Genomic DNA, 16,697 nt, shown 5'->3' on the forward strand with positions numbered 1-16,697 from the left:
TATGTGTTGTCTGCTGCCTCCTAGTGCAGATAATTATTTTCCTGTTAATAAGAGCCAGTAGCCTCCAACTCCATATCCTTAACCAGAAGCATTTGGCATTGATATTTTATCTGTTTTTTAATAGCTCAAAATTCCTTTTTTTCTGAGTTGTTGGACTTCTAGATGTAGACATTCTTTCTGCAGTACTTGAATATTTATCATTCAATTTTTTTTCTGTGCTGAGTGTTTGAAGACAGGCATGAGTACCAGAATTGTATGCATTGTCACAGTAGTAGGAAAAAATGCTACTGAATGTCCTTTGTAGAGCTACAAGAAAAAGGCTTTACACCTTATCAGACAGAAGCTCAGTTTCCCTTTTCAAGTCTTATAAATCTTTCTGTTTCTACCATTGTATGTGGTGGCATATAAAACCCTCACAGCAGTTTGAAACCTCTTATGTTTTCCCAATTTTTTAAAACTAATGCTCAAATTATTGTCCAGGCATTTTACACGTGACCGTATTAAATAATGTGCTGATTTAAATGCCCAGTTTCTGACTTCCTATTTGTACACTTGTGCTTCTAGTGTTTCTTTGAGAGGATATTACGAAGAAATTCTTTATTGTGAGGGTGCTGAGGCCCTGGCACAGGCTGCCCAGAGAAGCTGCAGCTGTCCCATCCCTGGAAGTGTTCAAGGCCAGGCTGGATGGAGCTTTTAGCAACCTGGTCTAATGAATAGTGTCCCTGCCTAAGGCAGAGGGGTTGGAACTAGATGATCTTTAAGGTCCCTTCCAACCCAAACCATTCTATGATGCTGTGACAAAAAAAATATACTAAACTGGTTATGAAATATGTAGACCCCACCTGGTGTAGAAGCACTCAAAACTGCCAGTGACTTAAGAAGATGATGTCAAGCTCTGAAAATAACTTCCTAATTGAGGTTAAGCTTGAATATGTTTGTCTGACCACAGTCCCAGCATGTGTGTTTTTTATGGGAAGCAGAGACTTGTAGTCATGGCTGTAAACAGCTTAGACTCCTTGACACAAATACAGATTTGGTGCTTTAAATGTTTAACCTGTGAGTTGAGTATGGTGTCTGCATATAGGATTTATAAGGAACATCTGGTTACATTTTCCCTTTAGGTCTGATCAGGTGCCAAAGTGATTATTATAAACGCATTTTTGAAAAGACTCTGTAAATACACAAAAAGTTTTTGTGTGATGTACCCCTCCAAAACCATATTTATAGAAATCTTCATAAACTGTAATTTGCCTAAAATTCTGCACATACATTCTAACAAATTAAGAGGTAGGATCTGACTAAATTGCTGCTCTTAAACTCTGAATCCAAATGTTTCTGGAAATGTGACACGTTGGAAAAACACAAGTAGGTGAGTGGTTAGTGATGATGGAAAAGCTCTGAAGCAGGAGGAGGTCACATCTCTGGTCTGCCTGTGCTAGGGAACAGCTGAGATAGGAAGGCAGTTCTTAGTGAACAGATGAAGTTTTTGGTAGACAAAATTGAAATTAAGCTGTCTAGAACTCATCCTAAACAGAGAGGGACATCTGTACTGCTGCTGAGGAAGAGCAAATGTACCTGGTGAGGCCATTCCTTTGTATTGCTGAGAGTATGCATCACCCTGGGCCTTTCTAGTAAGGGTATGAAGACAGGAGCCTGGAGACCTTGTGAGTTTGGTTACCTTTTGAGGCCAGTGTGTCCTAATACGTTTTAGAAATGCGGTTGTACATAAGAACTACATTAAGTTGTGGCTATGAAAAGGAACCAAGTTATTTCTTTGGAGCAGAAGGCATTAATTAAAGGATGAGATGAAATTTATGATTCACAGGACATAGAACAAGTTTGTTCTCATTATTGTATAGTAGTGAACTTTTTCATGGCTTCCCATGTTTTCTTCCTTGAATGCTTGGACTTGTGTTGCCTAAAGGCAGCTTAGGCCAGCTATTCATGGACCTCACATGTATCTGGAAGCAACAGAGCTTGGTTTGGTGTGTGACTGAGGGGGACCACTTCCTGCTGGCTTGCCCTCCTTGTTGAAAGTAAATTCAAGTTGTTATAAAATGCACAGGCCTTTTTAAATATCAGTGACATGATGAAAACTATGGTACTGGATTTTTCACTGTCAGCATGTGTGTTTGAAGACCTCAAATGTTGACAAGATGCTGTGTTTTTGTCATGGCATCTCACTCTAGATTTTCCAGTGGCTCTGTATTTAAATCTTGGTGTGCATTTGTAGAAAAACTTAACTGAAAAAGCAGCGCAAAGAAGAACAAGCCCTTTCACAGGGTCAGTGCTTCACCTTAATTATCAATTCCATTTATTTCACTTATGCCAAACCAGGGTTCGAACAACAAGCCCTATTTGGACAATAAATTATCCTTGTCCTGAAAAAAAATCTTTAAAGGTTGCAATAGTGCCCTTTCTCAAGCTGTAAACATGTTTTCAATTAAGTCTTTGTTTCCCAAGATCTATCTCAAAATGAGAGGAAGATAGCTGGATGAATGGGCACCCCAGAGGGAAGCTATGCTAAATCTAAAATCTGGAAGGGAAGAGTCATCAGATTAAATGTGCAATGGGAAATGCACAAATAGTCTTTGTATTTCATTGTTTAAAAGCTGTTGTAGGAGAGCTTTTTTTTTCTCAAAATTTTGAGATGCAGCATCTGCTGCTTTTCAACAGGATGGCTAAGTTTTATCCTGAGGCATCTTGTTACAAACCATATTGCTTCTGTGGGATGTGTTTTAGAGTAGTTCTGAGCAGTTTGCAGATACTGGAACTATAAACTTATATTAATTGGGTTAAAATTAATTCCTTTAATACAAACCTGCTCCCGGCTTTCATTCAAATGGCAGAATGAATCTCTGGATGATTAGAAAAGAAGGTTGTTTGGAAAGGATATTGAATGCACTCAGAAATTCTCTCTCTGAAACACAATCCCATTTAGAATGTGGCATAGAGCTACAGAGCTCAGTTAAAAGTTCAGTGGGTTTGCTGTCTCTTTGATTTATTTTTTTTCTATGGGGATTTCGAATGTGTTGAATGGGCAAGGGGAGAGTTTATGTTTGGGTGTAGGATTTAAAAGGATATATTTTGTGTTGAGCAAATGCTTTAGACTGGCAAGCCGTATGCATGCAAATAACTTCTAAATCAGTAAGCTATATCATAACAGAAAGGGAAAGTGCAGACTATCCTGACTTCTCCTCCCTTTATTTCCTTTAGAGTGCTTTATATTGGCCTTGCCTGTAATACAGCACGATACATCTACATCTCGTATCTGGAAAATGCCTGGACTGTTCTTCCGATGGAAGTGCTTCAAGGTAAGACCTTCAAGCACAAGATCAGGTGCTGCCATTTAGCTTGTTTTCAAGTGAGTTGTGCCTAAGTAAAAAATCTGGTATTTCTCTTTTTTTTTTGACCAAGATTACCCCAGAAGATGCAGGTTCATGAAACACATAAACCATTACTGTTTATCCTGGGAAATATTTGACGTCAAAAGGGTGGGTGTGCATTTGATTGTGCACAGTTCTCTGTTTATTCAAACAGAACTGTGTGAGACCAACACACCCTTTAAATAAACAAAGAGACAGAAGCACGAGCTGGCTACACACCTACTTCAAATCCTGTTTGGTGATAAATGTGAACTTCAGTAAGCCAGAGGTTGCAGTCCTTGAAAGGATGCCGCAAGAAACCTCCAAACATAGTCTGGGTCATTCTGTCTCTGTTAAAATATTTCAGTTTTTCAGTTCCATCAGTACTTTTAGTTTATAAAATTTTTGTTTTAATAGCTAGAGCAGAAGTTATCTCAATAGCTTTCTCAATGCTAAGAGAACTTCTTTAAGAGACATGCCCTTTCACAAACTTATTTACAAGGACAGAGGTGTGGTCTGTTGACAAGTAACTTGAGTCCCGTTTTCAGATCCTGTTGTAGAAGTCTTTAAGGACTTCATTGCAATGTGAAAGAATACATTGTTCTTGCTTAGTGTTCATGACTTCTTTTGTGTCTTTGTGGTGGGTACCACTTCTCAAAACCATGAAAAAGTGGAACTATTTTACTTTGTTTCTTCAACATTTGAAGAATACCATTTTTGACCATCTTTTAAAAGCCAGTATTTTGGTTTTATACAATAATATTTAGAAATTTTTCCACAGATTATACTTAGAAGTTTTATTCTCCTATGTGCAGCATAACTTGAATTTAAATTAACTTTTTCTACTCACAGAAATCTTTGTAAGCTAGACTTTGAGTTACAAAATGCCATTAAAGAGCACTGTGTGGATCTCTATATACACACAGAGATCCATTTGTGTCCTGGCTCCTTAACCTTCCAAGCTAATAAAACCAGTTTATCATATTATAATTGCCACAACAGTAAGCTTCTGAATTTTGTTATTAAACCCCCAAACCACAACTACTGAATTGATGCTTCATTGTTGATACCAAATGTTAAAATAGGAACTTGTTGTGTTAAAATGGGAACATGTTAGAAAGAACCTGAAGAATGAGTATGTATTATACTCTCACCTGCTCCAACATCTAAAGAAAACAAATGATGAATACAAAGCTTTGGATGTTGCCTTTTAGGTAATCCTGTTTTAAAGATATCCCATATCAAAATATAGGAAAAAACCCTTGTGATTTCACCAGTACAGCCATAAGTTTGTGCCTGGAAGCATCCTATAAGCCTTGGTTGAAAAAAGAAGTTTCTTTTACTTTGAATGTGGTTTTTACTCTGCTGAAATTTCAATATGAATTGCGCAATACGTAGGTTTGTCTTAATACAGCAAGGCTGTGAGGGAGTGGTTTTGGTGGGGGGTTTTGTTTGGCACAATCCTGAGCAACTGAAATTTGAAGAAAAAATTAAGGACCTTCAAAATAATACTTTGCCATAAATGTTTTTGCCAGATGTTACCTTATTTAGCCACTGCTGAATCATGGGCTCCTTGGTTAATCTGGCTATTTGCAGTTATTTATAGTCAGCAAATGAGAGAGCTGAACCCAAACCAAACCCACGCACAGCTGCCCCCAGCCAGCCCCCAGGTCTCTGTGTTCTGTGTGCTCTTTTCAGCCAGCATCAGACGTCATTTGTAGGTCCCTCATGTCCATGGGTGCCCCGTGTGTGTCTAACCTCTGCCACTGCATTTGTAGGATTCCAGTCATCTCATTCAGTGTTGCCAAATTGGGCATCAAGGTTATCTTTTTAGAAGTACTGTTGATTTCCTCCCCCTCCTTTATTCATTCCCTTCCTGCTCTTACCAGTTTTCATCTTTTCTAGAGTTGTTATTTTATTCTGCAGCAGTTCCAAGTCCTGTTTCTTTGGGCTCTGCTTTCCCTCCTACATAACCACTGTATTGTCAGTGACAGTAAGAAGTGACACCTTAATGAAATTTGATGAGGTGGAAGCTCTTATTTTAAGTGAGCTTGTTGACAGAGGAAAGCAAGAGTTGTAGCTGTTTTCTCCATGTGAGGATTAGAAGTATTGAAAACCAAAAAAAAGAGTAGATTGTGTACAACACGTGGGCACCATGTGGGCCATCAAGTTGATGGGTCTTTGAAACCCCTTGGTGAAGTCCTTGTTCTAATTGTGCAGAACTTTTTTCCAGGAAGCTGTCAAATTCTGTGTAAACTCCAGTTCCATCAGCTCCAGGGGTTTTAAGGCTAACAAAAGTTTTAGTTGACTTCTGTAGCAAATCTGTTTTTCTGTTTAATTTGTTTCTGCAATACAAGCAGGATTATCCCCATGTGCTATTGCTGAAGGGCATGGAGACATTTCTGGGAGATGACTCTGCAGGCTGCATCTATTGATTGTAATAAGAACCATGCTGTGTTCCAGCTGCTGTTTGTAGCTGGGGTGAGGACAGCTCTCAGTGCATTGCACTCTCAAAAGAGTAAATGAGGAGATTTAAATTCACTTCTCAATTTAAAGTTTTCAGCCGCTATACTGTATTGACTTGCACAGGCAATGTATGTAAATAAGAGCTAAGGCTGAATCTGTAATAACTGAAGATTTCAAGACATCCTTGTAAAGCATATATATCTATATATATTGCACACAAGCAGTCTTGTTCATTTGGCACTTAGCAGATGAAGTTTTGCTACTCTAGTTAGCTGCAATTTATTGTTCCAGGGCAGTGGTCCAGATTCTCTGATAACAGCTATGCTAGCTCACCAATTTGCATGGCAGGAATGTTTTCTAAATCACAAAACTATCTTGTTAACCTGAAAATGAGTTGTTTTCACCTGGCAGTTACTCAGCAAACTCCAAAACAAATACTATTCTAAGAAGTGATTCCTACTGATATTCCAGAAACACAGTTATGTCTAGAGAGCAGACTTTGGCCTTTGGCTGACAATAGTTATTTGTACATATCTCTCTTGAAATAAATTTGGGTCCCCAAATCTTCAGCTCATGGCTTACATATAAGTTATCCTAAATTCACTAAAATGACAAGCATCACTCTATGGTTGCTGCACTTGTTGGAACTTTGTGCAGATGATGAAATGGTGGTTAGTGGTTTTAACAAATAATGTCACAATATATATAGCGAGGAACTCCTTTCAAAAAGAATTGTGGTTAGCAGTAACAGTAATCCAGACCAGACTTCTTATGTAAGTTGTGGTAAAAACTGTTCCAAATAGTCACTGTTGTATAAATAATTATAATAAAATCACATTAATAATGTACGCATACTAAAATAAAAAGGCTTTGCTTTTAAAGGCAAGTGTAGTGAGCTGATTTAAAGGTATGGATTTGTTTTGAGAGAAACTGAGAACACTGTGTTCTCGTGAGGCTTTCACTGCTAAAGATGAAAGCATCCAAGAACCTGTTGGTTAAGTTATGGCCTTTTGTGATCAAACAAACTCAGTTCAAATAATTTCTGATGTGTTTTTATTTGCCTGGCTTTAAGAATTGACTTGCTCCTAATAGTTGATAAAACTGCATATTTTGTGTTAATTGATGTACTTTCTAAACCAAAACCACTCTACCTATTTTAAGTTAGCTCTGCTTTGTTATTGGGACAGCTCTTGGTTGCTATTTGCAATGCGTCCATGGATCTGCATTAAAGAAAGTAAAAACTCAGTGAGTTTTAAAATTCTTCAGCTTTTTGCGTATAAAATCTGTGAATTTTAAAGCCTTAAACTATAAATGGTATGGTAATAGAGACACACTTTAGTGTAAGTTTTCTGTTTTTCAACACAGTAGTGTAGTAATACCAAAACCTTGAGAGAGATATATACACACATACATAAATATGTATAATACCCTAAGCTTGAGGAATTTTGGGTTTGATTCTGAGTGAATTTGGCCTGTACAGCCTGGTGGACATCTAACATGTGTATGCCTGTGCTATATCAATTTCATGTAGTGCTATTTCTCATTTTACCTAAGTAAAATCCACATTATTCCCTATGTCATGAAAATGTGTTTTCTTGCTCTTAGGAGTCTTCAGCCTAAATGCCTAAGTAATTATTGATTGTCCAACTGTTCATTACTAAGTCAAGTGTAGAGGACAGAAACATGTTGACTGATTCATCAGTTGTGCCAATATTTGTTTAAAACTGAGGCAGTAGAGCCTAGGCATTGGTAAACTGCAATGACTATTTTTAATACCTCTGAAATAAGGAAAAAATATTCCCACTCAATCTGAGGGTGGCAGAATAATTCAGGCTTATTTAATGTGTGATGAACTACAAAACTGTTTTGTTTTGCTAACTTCTCCACAACCCTGCCTTTTCCTGTCCTGGTTTTCCCCACTCCAGGCAGGCCCCAAGGCAAGGGCTCCACCTGCAGCCAGTCTCCCACGCTGACGGTCGTGTGCTGGCCTTCCCTTAGCTCTCCTGCAGGAGGAAAAGGGGTTCCCAAGCCCACATCTGCCGGGCACCTGCCACAGAGACACTTGCATGGTCTCTGCTGGGGGCTGGGGCTGCTGTGGGGCCGTGGTTGGTGGCACTGAGGACTGGGGCTGTCATGGGGCTGTGGTTGGTGGCAGTGAGGACTGGGGCTGTCATGGGGCTGTGGTTGGTGGCAGTGAGGACTGGGGCTGTCATGGGGCTGTGGTTGGTGGCAGTGAGGACTGGGGCTGTCATGGGGCTGTGGTTGGTGGCAGTGAGGACTGGGGCTGTCATGGGGCTGTGGTTGGTGGCAGTGAGGACTGGGGCTGCTGTGGGGCCGTGGTTGGTGGCACTGAGGACTGGGGATGTCATGGGGCTGTGGTTGGTGGCACTGAGGACTGGGGCTGTCATGGGGCTGTGGTTGGTGGCAGTGAGGACTGGGGCTGCTGTGGGGCCATGGTTGGTGGCAGTGAGGACTGGGGCTGTCATGGGGCCGTGGTTGGTGGCAGTGAGGACTGGGGCTGTCATGGGGCCGTGGTTGGTGGCAGTGAGGACTGGGGCTGTCATGGGGCCGTGGTTGGTGGCAGTGAGGACTGGGGCTGTCATGGGGCTGTGGTTGGTGGCAGTGAGGACTGGGGCTGTCATGGGGCCGTGGTTGGTGGCAGTGAGGACTGGGGCTGTCATGGGGCCATGGTTGGTGGCAGTGAGGACTGGGGCTGTCATGGGGCCGTGGTTGGTGGCAGTGAGGACTGGGGCTGTCATGGGGCCGTGGTTGGTGGCAGTGAGGACTGGGGCTGTCATGGGGCCGTGGTTGGTGGCAGTGAGGACTGGGGCTGTCATGGGGCTGTGGTTGGTGGCACTGAGGACTGGGGCTGTCATGGGGCCGTGGTTGGTGGCAGTGAGGACTGGGGCTGTCATGGGGCCGTGGTTGGTGGCAGTGAGGACTGGGGCTGTCATGGGGCCGTGGTTGGTGGCAGTGAGGACTGGGGCTGTCATGGGGCTGTGGTTGGTGGCAGTGAGGACTGGGGCTGTCATGGGGCTGTGGTTGGTGGCAGTGAGGACTGGGGCTGTCATGGGGCTGTGGTTGGTGGCAGTGAGGACTGGGGCTGCTGTGGGGCTGTGGTTGGTGGCAGTGAGGACTGGGGCGGCTGTGGGGCCATGGTTGGTGGCAGTGAGGACTGGGGCTGTCATGGGGCTGTGGTTGGTGGCAGTGAGGACTGGGGCTGTCATGGGGCCGTGGTTGGTGGCAGTGAGGACTGGGGCTGTCATGGGGCCGTGGTTGGTGGCACTGAGGACTGGGGCTGCTGTGGGGCCGTGGTTGGTGGCAGTGAGGACTGGGGCTGCTGTGGGGCCGTGGTTGGTGGCAGTGAGGACTGGGGCTGTCATGGGGCCGTGGTTGGTGGCAGTGAGGACTGGGGCTGTCATGGGGCTGTGGTTGGTGGCAGTGAGGACTGGGGCTGCTGTGGGGCCATGGTTGGTGGCAGTGAGGACTGGGGCTGTCATGGGGCCATGGTTGGTGGCAGTGCGGACTGGGGCTGTCATGGGGCTGTGGTTGGTGGCACTGAGGACTGGGGCTGTCATGGGGCTGTGGTTGGTGGCAGTGAGGACTGGGGCTGTCATGGGGCTGTGGTTGGTGGCACTGAGGACTGGGGCTGTCATGGGGCTGTGGTTGGTGGCAGTGAGGACTGGGGCTGCTGTGGGGCCGTGGTTGGTGGCAGTGAGGACTGGGGCTGTCATGGGGCTGTGGTTGGTGGCAGTGAGGACTGGGGCTGCTGTGGGGCCATGGTTGGTGGCAGTGAGGACTGGGGCTGTCATGGGGCCATGGTTGGTGGCAGTGAGGACTGGGGCTGTCATGGGGCCGTGGTTGGTGGCAGTGAGGACTGGGGCTGTCATGGGGCCGTGGTTGGTGGCAGTGAGGACTGGGGCTGCTGTGGGGCCGTGGTTGGTGGCACTGAGGACTGGGGCTGCTGTGGGGCCATGGTTGGTGGCAGTGAGGACTGGGGCTGTCATGGGGCCGTGGTTGGTGGCACTGAGGACTGGGGCTGTCATGGGGCCGTGGTTGGTGGCAGTGAGGACTGGGGCTGTCATGGGGCTGTGGTTGGTGGCAGTGAGGACTGGGGCTGCTGTGGGGCCGTGGTTGGTGGCAGTGAGGACTGGGGCTGCTGTGGGGCCATGGTTGGTGGCAGTGAGGACTGGGGCTGTCATGGGGCCATGGTTGGTGGCAGTGAGGACTGGGGCTGTCATGGGGCTGTGGTTGGTGGCAGTGAGGACTGGGGCTGTCATGGGGCTGTGGTTGGTGGCAGTGAGGACTGGGGCTGTCATGGGGCTGTGGTTGGTGGCACTGAGGACTGGGGCTGTCATGGGGCTGTGGTTGGTGGCAGTGAGGACTGGGGCTGCTGTGGGGCCATGGTTGGTGGCAGTGAGGACTGGGGCTGTCATGGGGCTGTGGTTGGTGGCAGTGAGGACTGGGGCTGTCATGGGGCTGTGGTTGGTGGCAGTGAGGACTGGGGCTGTCATGGGGCCGTGGTTGGTGGCAGTGAGGACTGGGGCTGTCATGGGGCCGTGGTTGGTGGCAGTGAGGACTGGGGCTGCTGTGGGGCTGTGGTTGGTGGCAGTGAGGACTGGGGCTGTCATGGGGCCGTGGTTGGTGGCAGTGAGGACTGGGGCTGTCATGGGGCCATGGTTGGTGGCAGTGAGGACTGGGGCTGCTGTGGGGCTGTGGTTGGTGGCAGTGAGGACTGGGGCTGTCATGGGGCTGTGGTTGGTGGCAGTGAGGACTGGGGCTGTCATGGGGCCGTGGTTGGTGGCAGTGAGGACTGGGGCTGTCATGGGGCCGTGGTTGGTGGCAGTGAGGACTGGGGCTGTCATGGGGCCGTGGTTGGTGGCAGTGAGGACTGGGGCTGTCATGGGGCTGTGGTTGGTGGCAGTGAGGACTGGGGCTGCTGCAGGAGTGGGTGAAGCGGCGGCAGCACCCATGCAGGGCACAGGCACGGCAGGCACAGGGCAGGATGCAGCCACAGCAGGAGGGAGGCACACTGACTCTTCCTCTCAACAGCAGCCATGGAAAGCGACATCTTTGGCCTCCAGCTTGTGTGCTGTTCTCATCTGGACCATTCTGTGCTAAATGCAGAGTGTGTTGGTGTTGAGTTCAGAGAGGGTGTGCTGGGTTTGTGCAGGGAATGAGAAGGGCAGGAGGGGATTAATTCTTGCCTTTGATGCTGTTTGGATTTTCTGACCTTTGTGCTGTGCCTTCACTGTGGCAGTAAGGAGACTGCTGAGAGGCATCAATGCTTTAATTGCCTGCAGCTTGTGAAATTGGGACTGTATTCCAAAGGCCCTGGGTCACTATGAAGGCACAAGGAATCTGGCAGAGAGACTTGTCTCCCTAGGGACTGTCTCTGCAGAAGAGAAGTGAGGTCGTCTTGGAGGGTGAAAGAGCTTTTCACAGGCTCTGCAGAAGGAGTTGTCCTGTCTCTCTGTGGCTTGGTTGCCAGTATCACATTACCAAAAGCTGATTTGTACTTCAATTTGTTACTGGAGGGTTTTTGTTGCTTTTTTCCCCATGTGCTCCAGCTGCTGAGTGCAATTGCTGAGATGTTGTGTCGGCACCCTGTGGCCCTGGTGCTCCTGACCTTGTCTCGTTTCCCCAGGTGTCACACACGCCGCTATCTGGGCAGCCTGCATCTCGTACCTGAGCGCCGCCGTGCCTCCGGAGCTGAGAACGTCGGCACAGGGAATACTGCAGGGGCTCCACCTGGGACTGGGCAGGGGATGTGGAGCCATGGTTGGAGGGGTTCTGGTCAATTACTTCGGTAAGGAGAAGTAATATTGAAAATTTTAATTTTATTTATTCCAGTTTTACCAAACTGTCAGCTTTAAACTTATTTATGCTGTAGGTATTGTTATACCTTCAAGAGTTACACGCTTTGTATGGGTCATATGATCAGAGAACTGCTCAGGCTGGGGAGCGCCCTGAGATCTCCAGTCCAGGCCTCTGATCAAAGCAAGGTCAGCACTGCATTCAGACCAAATTGCTCATGGCTTTGTTCTGTCAGTGTTCCAGATTGATTCAATATGTTATGCCCAGGTATTTTCATTATTGTGTCGAATACCCCACCTGATCTGTAAGTAAGATGAATGAATCCATTGTGAGAGAATAGGCTGATACTATAAAGCCTCTCAATGAACAAATGAGAATCCAATTACTTGCTTAAAAATCCTTTGCAAAGCCTGTTGAAGAAGTGATGGGGGAGGAAAATGTAATGAAACAAGCTAGTAAAAGTCTACATGGGCAATATATAGCTAAGAAGCACATAATGCTGACTCATTTTAAGTAAGTAGGTTCTCAATTTAGGATAAAAAAAAATCTCATTACAGGTCCTGCTGCCACATTCAGAGGAATAGGGATGGCTTGTTTAGTGATTCTTCTTCTGTTTGCACTGATCCAGTGGATGTTGGTTCCTGATGAAGAAGAAGGTAAATGTTCATGCCACAGAGATAGAATTAGATGTCATGAAAAAAAGATCTCTCTGTATCTGCTCCTGCAGCTTTACTTTTGTATGTTTGGTGTCTTAACTTGGATTTTGACAAAACAGTTCAAGTGGAAAGTTTTTGTCCTGAGCAATAAAGAAATTGAAGTGGCATGCTGCTGCTGTAAGAAGGGCAGCATTGAGTTCTTGAATGTCCATAGAAGGAAAGCATGATACATTCTGCTGTCTGTATGTCCTCTCAGTTCTGAGAATCCCTTTGGTTAGTCTTCAGAGCTGTAGTGAGTCATTTCACTTGCATCAATTCTCTAAGGTCACCTCGATCCCACTTTGTGCTCTCACGTTCTGCCAGTCGAAGCCACCTGCTAGAAATTGTAAAGGTGGCTTCAGAGAACACAAAATTTTATAGATTTTTTTTTTTTTAAACCAGAGATAACTCCCCTCTGGTGGAACTTGAACTTTTTAATCTCTACCTTTATCAGTATAAAGGCTAACCAGAAACTAAATACTTGGAGCAAAGTTAGGGGTTTACCATAAATCTAATTTTTACAAAGACAGTAAAACTCTGGCTAACTGTGAAAAGTCATGAATTTTTGAGCTGCTTTTTACCCAAATACTTTCCAGTATGAGCTTTGAATATGAAATGAAGGTTAGTTTTCTTTAGCTGGAATATTAAATTACCTAGTTATCAAGCTGCCTGTACTGAAGTGTTCAAATAAGTATTTTGCTAGTATTTTCTTCACCTGTGTTCAAATGATAATGGCAAAAAATGGAAAGGTGAAAAGGCTATTTGCTGCTTCAGTTTCCCTTTGGCATTCAGTTAATGACACATGAATCTACAAAAGGCCAGTTTGTTCCCTGTGGCCTTATTCTCTTTGTTTCTGTCTTTGGTTTTCATTTAATACACACTACCCATTTTAACAGTGTGTATGTTAATTTAAAGCATGACAGTAATTAGGCTGCTTTCAAGCAGACCAGTTGGATGAGTAAAATGAAGCATGTGGTCAAGTGTGTGCAGGATTAGTCTCTTCATTTCTTTACTCCTTGAGAACATCCAGCCCTTGCTTAAAATATCCAGTACTATCGAGGAGTTTGTAAACCAAATGTAATTTTATAATTTTGAAAAAAAAGATATTTTTAATCTGTAAAGTATTTTCTTTGGAAAAAAATATTTTTGTCAAAGTTTATGAAATGTGTTTTTTATAGAGAGTGCACATAGCTCTTACTGAAAATATCCCACAGTTACTAAAAATCTGTTTAATTATTTTTTGTATGAATACTCTCTGGCTCATCAAGATTGTAAGGCACATTGGGTTGGGTCGTGCAGTCATTTTATGGATGACATTTCAAGATAGCTATGCAAACTGTGGTAGTTCATTGGAAGACCTTAGACGTAATGGTCTTTTGGGAGCATTTCTTCCTTTACCTCGAGCTCTTTGACAGATACTTTGTGTCTTCCAGTGTGTCACTATGCTTGATTCTTGTCTCACTGACTGCATAACTGCACAGTATCTATTTGCTGGGAACAACTGGAGTTTTTCATCCTCCTCAGCCCCCGTGCAGTGGCACAGCAGCCGTGCTTGTCAGGCACCAGCCACGTTTGCCTAACCAGACTGTGCTGTGTCTGGCTCCTGGCAGTCCGTGCCAGTGTTCTGCTTTCAGGGCAGTGATAACCACAGTGTGAAAGCAAGAAACACTTCATGCTCATTGTCTGCTCCAGGGGTTGTTTTTTTTGAAGCTTGTTGGCTTTGCCAGTGACGATTTTGTTTTAAACTTCAGAAAAGACAATGCTGGCGGAAAGGATTCCAGTGCCTTCCAGTCCTGTTCCCATAGCAACTATTGACCTTGTACAACAGCAGTCGGAAGATATCATGCCTCGGACTGAGCCCAGACTCCCTCCAAAGAAAACTAAACACCAAGAAGAGCAAGAGGATGTGAACAAGCCTGCCTGGGGCATCAGTTCTTCTCCATGGGTCACCTTAGCTTATGCTGTCTACCAGATAAAAGAGATGGTGAAACTATCCAAAACCAATCCAGCTCCTGAGAATCAGCCTTTACAGGTAATCTTCTAATGTTCAGGAAGTTCCTATGTAATTTTAGCTGCTTTCAAACCTTTATAGCTCTGAAAATCTGTTAGTACCTGGCAGGTATTTTCTGTCAGCTTGTAATAAAGCTGGACTTGTGACACAGTAGTTGAAATACTGCACGAAATAGTTGTTTCCTGTGTATAGGGTAGCAGGAATAACTTCGCAAGTAGTATCTTCCTGGAGGAGAAGAGACATAGAAAAGGACTCTATTTTACAGACTTGGATATATTTGGATTCCCTTTAAGTTTACATTTCTTTCCATATTAATTGGAATGTACAGGTTATGCATTTTATAAATCTATAAATTTACAAGGTGATAATTGAACAGGAAGGTGCACAGCTGCTTAACAGACTGTAAAGTTAATTTTATTTAGTTTTTCTTCCTTAGATGATGCTGTCAGACATTTACATGGCTGCTATGTGCCAGACAGCTACTGCTTTGATACAGAACCTTCTTTTCAAATGAAGTTCATCTCTTTTTTACCTAGAATTACACCAGATAAGAGCCATCCTGGGACTTCAAATATCTGGCGGCTGGTGCTTACTGTGCACCATTACCCTTCTGTTCAGTCTCCTCACAGAACAGCTTGTAATAGCTGCCTCAGTGGTTGGATGGGCTTGGATCTTGAACTTCTAATGCTCTGGCCATGCCTTTCTGACTGGAGCTGGAGCACACTGCTCAGCCAAGTAGGGAAGTGCTGTCAGTCAGGGTTTAGAACAGCATGGTCAGTCTCAGCCGCTGTGTTTACCTGTCTGAAGGGGTGGGCGAGGTTCCTTCTTGCACCCAGTAGGCGTAAACACAGAAATGCTTTTTCCACAAGTGCTGTCTTTAGAAATGGGTAATTTGGGATGTGAGTGTGAATCAGCAGACCAGTGTGTAGGAATTTCACCTGGTCAGTGACCTCCTGCCTTTCTTACTTGACTTTATTCTTGGAAATGTGTTACAGGCGTGCTTTAGGTTGGCCGGGGTTTTTGTTTGGTTTTGACCTTTCCAGAGTCAAAGAATATGTGCTGAAGATATCACAAGGTCTCTGACATCAAAATAGTGTGTCCAACCAAACTGCTCAGTTTCCCATTGCATATGTCCTCAGGGTCTGATTAGTGTCAGCTGCCCTCTGTTAAATCAGAGCAAAGAAGTTACACAGAACTCAGGCAATGAACATGGCAAGAAAATAATGTTTTGCAGGTATGTGGCGTCTGAGAGTGACTCATCCAACACTGCTGGACACAACCCAGCTGCTTCCCTGAGCACTGAGAAGTGGCCAAAAGGGCTTCTGTGCCTGTTCTTTATGGCACGTCGTCTCTTCACTATGCTTTTCTTCCTGTAAAAATACAGTGCTGATATAAAAGTAGTTCTTGTTAATGTGCCAAAATTCAGTGCACCAAAAAAACTATCATTGTCTTCATCATGTGTATTCTCCAAAATTTCTCATCCCTGTTTCAGTGCTCCAAGAGGACAAACTGGCTCCAAAATACTTCAGGTTTTTTGCTCAGTCATTTATTTTAGGCTAATGATATTAAAATACTGAAACTAGGAAAAGTCTGCCCTTCTCTCATATTCAATTTGTTAAATAGCTTCCTTAAAACGAAAATAGATCGTTTGGAAGGAGGGTCAGTGCACAGAGAATTAGTGACAAAAATGATTCCTTCTTATTTCATTAAGATTTTGGATCAGTTTTGTTTTTGCTTGCTTATACTTCAAACAAAGGGACATCCTAGCCTTATTCTCTATGCTTTGGTGCAAAACAAATAATCATAAGCAGTGCATCACCTTCTAATGAAATGTGTTAGTGTGGAGGTTTGCTGTTTCAGCCCTGGGAATGTAACTGGGGTTTAAATGTGCTCTTATGTTCCCTGATAAGGCTTGTTTGAAAAGACTGGATGGATTTGTACATCAATACAGCAAAAATTCTGCCAGTCAGGAAGTCTTGAGTAGTATCTTGGGGAGAGTGGGATCAGCTAAGAAAAGCTGTATTTAAGTGTGGAAAAAAAAGTTTTAGACTTGCTTAGTCAAAAGAATTATCTTGTCTGAACACTTTGAAGTCCAGTTAATTGTTTTTTTCCCCTTGAAACACAAGTTTGTTTTTTGCATGCTTCTTGGGAAAGTGCAGTTAGGAAAAGAGATGGAAGGTAAGCTGCTGTCTGCTTGCTATTAGTGTCATCTGGATTTAAATGTAGTACTTTTGCTTTGCTGCTTTAAATTTGACTTGTTATGTTGTGGGCATTCAAAGCAAGTGCTTTGTGACTTTCCAGCAATGCCTGAATGCATCTGGGGGTGTGCCAGTGGGGACAGTG

The 16,697-nt window shown here is 44.2% G+C and overlaps 1 protein-coding gene across 3 annotated transcripts in view; it reads left to right on the forward strand.

Annotated features, from left to right (window-relative positions):
- MFSD6 (major facilitator superfamily domain containing 6) overlaps positions 1 to 16,697 on the forward strand; it is a 30,538-nt gene that overhangs the window by 11,545 nt on the left and 2,296 nt on the right. For 2 of the 3 annotated variants that reach the window (XM_066189572.1, XM_066189573.1), the window contains exons 3-6: positions 3,217 to 3,314; positions 11,479 to 11,640; positions 12,206 to 12,304; positions 14,095 to 14,375. In XM_066189572.1, the coding sequence (XP_066045669.1) occupies positions 3,217 to 3,314; positions 11,479 to 11,640; positions 12,206 to 12,304; positions 14,095 to 14,375 (640 nt within the window). Of the gene's footprint in view, positions 1 to 3,216; positions 3,315 to 11,478; positions 11,641 to 12,205; positions 12,305 to 14,094; positions 14,376 to 16,513; positions 16,533 to 16,697 lie in introns of all 3 variants that reach the window. The other variant, XM_066189574.1, reaches the window with a different exon arrangement.

The sequence above is a fragment of the Chamaea fasciata genome, unplaced genomic scaffold (genome assembly GCF_029207755.1).
Source record: "Chamaea fasciata isolate MVZ Bird 193981 ecotype frontalis unplaced genomic scaffold, bChaFas1.0.hap1 SCAF_8, whole genome shotgun sequence".
NCBI classification, from domain to species: domain Eukaryota; kingdom Metazoa; phylum Chordata; class Aves; order Passeriformes; family Sylviidae; genus Chamaea; species Chamaea fasciata.